This window comes from Muscardinus avellanarius (genome assembly GCF_963383645.1).
Source record: "Muscardinus avellanarius genome assembly, chromosome: X".
Lineage (NCBI taxonomy): Eukaryota > Metazoa > Chordata > Mammalia > Rodentia > Gliridae > Muscardinus > Muscardinus avellanarius.
In genome coordinates, this window is record NC_137792.1 from 130,104,690 (window position 1) to 130,111,295 (window position 6,606).

At 50.2% G+C, this 6,606-nt stretch overlaps 1 protein-coding gene across 1 annotated transcript; it reads right to left on the reverse strand.

Annotated features, from left to right (window-relative positions):
- Nucleotides 1-3,421: 3,421 nt before the first annotated feature.
- Nucleotides 3,422-5,566, reverse strand: TIMM8A (translocase of inner mitochondrial membrane 8A; the record flags this gene model as incomplete). Its single annotated transcript, XM_080719227.1, has 2 exons — nucleotides 3,422-3,583; nucleotides 5,435-5,566. The coding sequence occupies 2 exons, from the start codon at nucleotides 5,564-5,566 to the stop codon at nucleotides 3,422-3,424; spliced, it is 294 nt and encodes a 97-aa protein (XP_080575353.1).
- Nucleotides 5,567-6,606: the final 1,040 nt, after the last annotated feature.

Consider the following 6,606-nt stretch of genomic DNA (forward strand, 5'->3'; position numbering starts at 1 on the left):
CCTCTGCAACTCACTGAGACTTCGTCTCAAAGAATAAAAAATAGGGCTGAGTTCCAGCACCAGTACGACTCTGAGATAGAATGCAACTATGTTTCATCCCCAGTACCCCCCAAATAACAATAAAATGATTATCAGGGCTAACAGTACCACCTTCGAGATTCAGAGTCCCAGTCGTTGCTAGGGTACACATTATAATCTCCCTGAGGGACAGAGACACGCATGGACTGTCCCTGAGCACTGAGCAACAAACTTGGAGCTTGCGCGTATTGTTTGAATTTCACAGACCTTCTTTACCGTTCTATTAGCTGAACAAGTAATACTGTAAAGCAAAGATATCTTACGTAACGAGATTGCTTTAATACTAAATGAGCAATAATGGTATAGTAGTAAGTACACGAGTAATACATCAAGAAAGGATATGGAAGAGTACAGGAGCTTCCCCACACATTAAGTTTGTAGAGAGTCCATGGAAAATACAGTCAAAGGTCTGTGCCAGATACCCATGGTAAATGCACCAGTTCTCACGGACTTCAAAATGCCATCACTGCCAGGTGAGGTGGCGCACGCCTGTGACTCAGAAGGCTAAGGCAAGAGGACTGCAAGTTTAAGGCCAGTCTCAACAGCTCAGCAAGAGCCTGTCTCAAATAAATGACAAGGGCTGTGGATGTAACAGGGGGCAGCGCAGCCCGGCCTTCAGTCCCCAGAATGAAAACGTCCTTATTCTTACTACCATGACTACTACTAGCTTACCAGGTGCGTGTTCTCCAGACCGTAGCCAGACCTTCCTAAAACGCCAGTTGTACTACATCAGCTATCTGTTGGGGTCTCTTGGTTGCCTGCCCATCTTGCCTGGTCAAGGCTGAGTCTTCCAAGCCCTACATGGTCAGCGCGCACCGGCCCCTGCCCCTTGGACTTGCTGTTACCGCTGCCTGGACGGTCTGTCCAGGCACTCACAAAGCTTGCCTACTTGGTTCTTTCATGTCTCTGCTAAAATGCCACCTTTTCTAGGAGACCTTCTCTCTAACCAGACCGTTTCAAAAATAAAACAACTAAAAATAGGGCTGGGATTGTAGCTCGGAGGTACAATGCCCCTGGTTCCCTGGTACCAAAGGCGGCGGCAGGGGGGGCAGTGTCCTATAACCATTTTCTTGTGTGTGTGGTACTGGAGATGGAACCCGGGGGCTTTCTACCTCCAGGCTACACTCCCAAACCTATTTTATATTTTATATTTTATTTAGAAAAGGGTCTCACTTGAGGTGCAGAAGGCCTAAGTAACTGAGGCTGGCTTTGAACCTGTGCAACCCTCCTGTCTCAGCCTCCCAAGCACGGGGATTACAAGCGTATGCCACCACGCCCGGCTCCTATAAACATTTCCGAACACCCTTCTCTGCCTTTTCTCCAGGGTATTTATTACACTGACACATTTATTTTTTGGGGGGGAAGGATACTTTAGATTGAACTCAGGGGCACTCACCTCCAAGTTATACCTCAACCCCATTTTTTGGAGGGTGGGGGGGAAACAGGATCTCACTAAGTTGCCGAGGCTGGCTTCGAACCTGCTATCCTCCTGTCTCAGCCTCTGAAGTACTAGGGTTACAGGTATGTGGCATCACACCCAGCAATTTTTCTTATTTTTGAAACAAGCTCTAAGATTCTGAGACTGGCCTCAAACTTGTGAACCTCCTGACTCAGCCTCCCAAGTTCTGCGATTATGTATGTGCACCACCATGCCCGGTTGATATTGACATACATGTATGCATGTATTGTTTCCTTAGCTAAAACATACACTTTTGAAGGGCAGAGGATGTTTTGTTGCATTACTGTATCCCTGTCATTAAAAATGGCTCCTGGAGTGCAGTGAGCACCCAAACGTTTGTTGAAGCCAGGTGTGGTAATCCCAGTACTGGGGAGACTGAGGCAGGAGGATCAAAGATTTGAGGCCAGCCTTAACAACTTAGCAAGACCCTGTTTCAAAATATAAAATAAAAAGACCTGTGGGTATAGCTTGAAGGTGGAATTACCCTGGGTTCAATCTCCAGTAACAAAAAAGGTTGCTGAATTACATTTTCATCCTGATTGGTAAAGCTTTCCTCATAGTGTTTTGTTGAGTACTAGAGATGGAGCCCAGGGGCATTCGACCTCCAAGCTCCACCCCCAGCCCTATTTTTATTTTGAAACAGGTCTCACTTAGTGAGAGCCTCACTAAGTCGTAGCTGAGGCTGGGTGTGAACCGCGATCCTCCTCTCAGGCTCCCAAATGCTGGGGTTACAAGCGTGCACCACCACGCCCGGCTCCTTGCAGAATTTACATGGGGGGACAGCTAAAAAAGTCTTGGGGCTCCCCCTGAGCAGCTGAACAAGGACGTGAGTGAGACAGGGGCCCCCAGTCCAAAGGCGCTCTCCCGCTGCACACAGGAACTTCCGGTGAGCACAGAATCCCCAGCCTCGGCTCAGACAGCCCAGGGGCCTCCAGAACCAAGACCGGCTGCGTCTCCGCCTTGGAACGAGTCCACGCTCCGGTCCTATGGGTTGCAGATACAAACCTCTCGACCCCAGGTGAATCTTGTAGAAGCTTTATTTCAGTGATCGAAAGGGTGCAGTCAATGGAATCTCATATCGATGAATGCCAGGCAGGTACCTGTACCTGAAATGGCTGTTAGTTTTGACTGGCCTAAATATTTGTCATTTCTTTAGGCACACCTTTGAATTTTGTCTACCCTGCTGTCAGGGTAAATTCACTTCTTCCTGCGGCTGTCTAGGCATGGGAATTATGTTCACTGGCTCCTTTATCGCTGCAGGCCTCTCGATGCTCAGCCGGTTTTACCCCGAGGCCATATTTTCTATAGATATTTAAGTAACTCGAAGCACAGGGGAGGGAGACAGCCTAGGTACCTTAAGTATTAGCTTTTTCACTGTATTAACACTCTTTAGATTCCCCCCAGTACTGATAGTCAAATACCAGATAAGAAGGCTCATGGTTATATATCAAATTATCCTTCTCCCATTGTCTTTTTGGACAGCCCAAAGATCTCCCCCTAAATCTGAAATTAATCCATACAAATGGAGAGATTTTGCCTCTGTGGTCCCACTAGCAAATACAGAAAGCAGTTCCACTGTCAAAATTACAGGAAGCAGTTAAGGGACCTTGAGTAAAGCAGAGTCCCACATACAGTGATATGTAGCTGACAGCTTTCCATTATTCTGTCAATTACTTTTCCAAGATTAGCATTAAAAACACAACCAGATACACGTATGACCCTCTGACCCCACGCGAAGAAATTGGTCTGCGTTCAGTCTCGGATGACAAGATGTCCCACAAGTGACAACAGGTGGAAGCCAATCCCCCGAAGCCATCTCTTCAGCCCAGCGACAGCTCCTGCTTTCTTGAGCTACCTTCTTTTTCCAAAGAGGCGGTGCTGAGCTCAGTCCGAAAGGCTTTCCGAGAAGACTGGCTTGGATTTCTGGGTCTGTTCCAGTCGATTCAAGATGAATTGGCTCGTATCAATGAAACGCTCAACGCAGTTCACGAAACAGGCCTCGGCCCGACTGTCCAACTTTGGCCCAGGCTTGTCCATGCACTTCTCCTGCTCAGGACGAGACACAGAATTACAGAAGGTACTTATGCAGAAGAGAGGGTGGGGTAACTTCTTGTGGCTTAAAGGAAAAAGTTCACCTCACAACAGTATCGCTCTCTTATGTAACATTTCGCAGGTGCAGCTTACCAAGTATCAAAGCCATCTTCCACAGGGTCACAGTGACCCTCCGACCAACCTATGGAACAGGCACTACTATTCCTCCTCACTTGACAAGAGATCGTTTGCTCAATGCCATAGGGACAGAACATGGTGAAGCTGAAATACCACGAATCAAGAAAAATAGCCAAAGTACAAATGAAAACATTTTGCTACTTGAAGTAAACACCTTCAAATTAATTTAATTTTAAATTAAAAGGATTAAAGGATGAATCATTACAGCAAGGCACCTTTAAACCTATCAAAGGCTTGTAATCCCAGCACTTGGGAGGCTGAGACAGGAGGATCGCGCAGGTTCGAAGCCAGCCTCAGCTACTGAGTGAGGCTCTCAGCAACTTAGTGAGACCCTGTTTCCAAATAAAATATAAAATAGGTCTGGGAGTATAGCCCAGAGGTAGAAAGCCTCTGGGTTCCACCCCCAGTACCACCAAAAAATAAATAAAATAAATAAACCTATCAAAGAAGAAAAGAAAATCTAGGAACTGAGATTCTGTGACCTTGTCTACTTAAGCCAGAGGTTCACAAAAAGCTTTCTTCAGCCTTGTGAGAAGCTTTCTTTTGTGTGTGATACTGGGGACTGAACCCAGGGGTTCAGCTCCACCCTTAACCCTTTATTAGCATTTTGAAACAGGGTCTCATTAAGTTGCTAAGGCTGGCCTCGGACCTGTATCCATCTGTCTCAGCCTCCCAAATACTGGGATTACAGGTGTAGGCCATTGTACACAGTTCCTTTGAATTTCTCTGTGTGTGTTGGAGGGGCACTGAGGACTGAACCCAGGGGCATTCTGCCTCCGAGGTACACCCCCCAGCCCTGTTTTATTCTTTATTTTGAAACAGGTCTCCCTACGTTGCGGTGGGCCTCATAAGTAGCTGGGGCTGGCAGAGAACCTGGGATCTTCCTGTCTCAGCCTCCAGAATATGGGAATTACAAGTGTGTGCCACCACGCCCAGCTTCCTATGAATTTAAGGGTCCAATGGCTTACAGATTCTTCAGGACGTTCTTAACAACACCCGCTACCGGCCCAAATGATGAATCAAAGGGTCTTTAAAAAAAAAAAAAAAAAGAAAGCATTTTGACCCAAGAAAGACCAAATTTAAGTAAGCATTTGGCCAGGGTCACAGTCCAGCAATACCAAAACTGATGATACAGGAACCGTGGAAAATCATGACTATTTCGTTCAGAGTGGTTCGAATTCATTTCATCTATGATTTTCGGCTGGAAACACAAGCCCCAGTCCCTCTGAGTCCAGGAGCCATTACCCTGGGCCTCTACTTTGTGACTGAGACTGCCGTCGAGGGAGGGCACTATGCTGTCCTTGGCAACCGCAACACTTTGATCTCAACCTGCAAATACCTTCCACCCTTTTGCCAAAGTGCCCTCGCAGGACAGGCTCGATTACTCAACCTTCAGACCTGAAACCCGCTTGCTATTACACAAGCCGATAAATATGTATGTTGGGAGAAATTACGCCACTTTCCCAGTGAGCGGGCTGCAGCCACCCATGCTTCGCTAGGGGGATTAGGCCAACTGGGGAACCCCGGAAAATCCCGGGCAGTCCGAGGGCTGCATCGTCCCCGGGGCGGGCGGCGGGGCGGCCCTGGGTCCGCGAGCCCCGTCCCGGGCGCAACAAAGCCAGGCCCAGAGCGCCGCCGCCGCTCGCCAGCCCCGCCCGGGCCCCTCACCCAGCAGAGCTCGGTCATCTGGTGCACCAGCTGCTGGAAGCGCTGCTTCTGCGTCTCCACCTCGATGAAATGCTGCAACTGCGGGTCCACGGCGCCCAGGCCCGCCGCCGCCGAGGGCGAGGACGCGTCCATCCCCGCGCCGACCGCCGACCTTCACGTGTCTCGCCCACGGAACCGGAACCACCACCCGCCCTGGCGGCCCGCCCCGCGAGCGCACTGCGCCGGCGCCGCCCGCCGCCCCGCCCTCCGCGGGACGCCCGTCCGCGCCGCCGGCCCCGCCCGCCTGGCCCAAGTTCACGCCGGACACCTGGACACCTGCCGCCCGGCGCGCTGCGCATCCAGTGCTGGCCAGGCTGAGACTGGACGGTCGCAGCTGGGAGGACAGTGCCAGCGAGCAAGCCAGGCCCTCCGCAAGCGAGTGGCAACCTTGTTTCAAAAGAAAGATTAAAAACTAGGGCTGGGAGTAGAGCTCAGAAATAAGATGTCCTTGCGTTCAACCCCCAGTGCCACACACACACACACACACACACACACACACACACACACACACACACACACGATACGGTGAGCCGGGAAAATGAGGAGTCAAGAGATTCCAGTGCAAAACTTAAGCAGGATTTCATTACAAAACTAGAGAGAAGAGAGAGAAAGCCAGGGTGCCGGGGAGTCGGTTGCGCAGTCTCTTAGTTCTTGTCGCCGGGGCCCATTCACCATCCCTGCTAACCCGTACTGGAATTTCCCTCTCTCTGCTGAACTACCAATTGGGGGGGGGGGCTTACACCCCACATACCGAGGCGGGGGCACCGAACGGGGAGAGGGGTACTAATTGCAGCTGGTGGCAATGCGTGTAATCTCCTAGGGCAAGGTGCCAGGCTTTTGCTATTCTGGTAGTTTTAAGATGTGTCTACGAGCGACTTCAGGGCTTCTACTTCTGGTTTGCTGTTGTTCGTTTGTTTGTTGCGGCTCTGGTGATGGAACCCGGGGGCATTCTACCGCCAAGCTACACCCTACTCCTATTTTTTATTCTTTACTTTGAGACAGGGTCTCACTTGAGTTGCACTGGGCCTCACTAAGTAGCTGAGGCTGGCCGCGAACCGCGATCCTCCCGTCTCAGCCTCTCAAAGGCTGGCGTTACAGGCGTGCGCCACCACGCCGGCTCTATTCCCGTATTC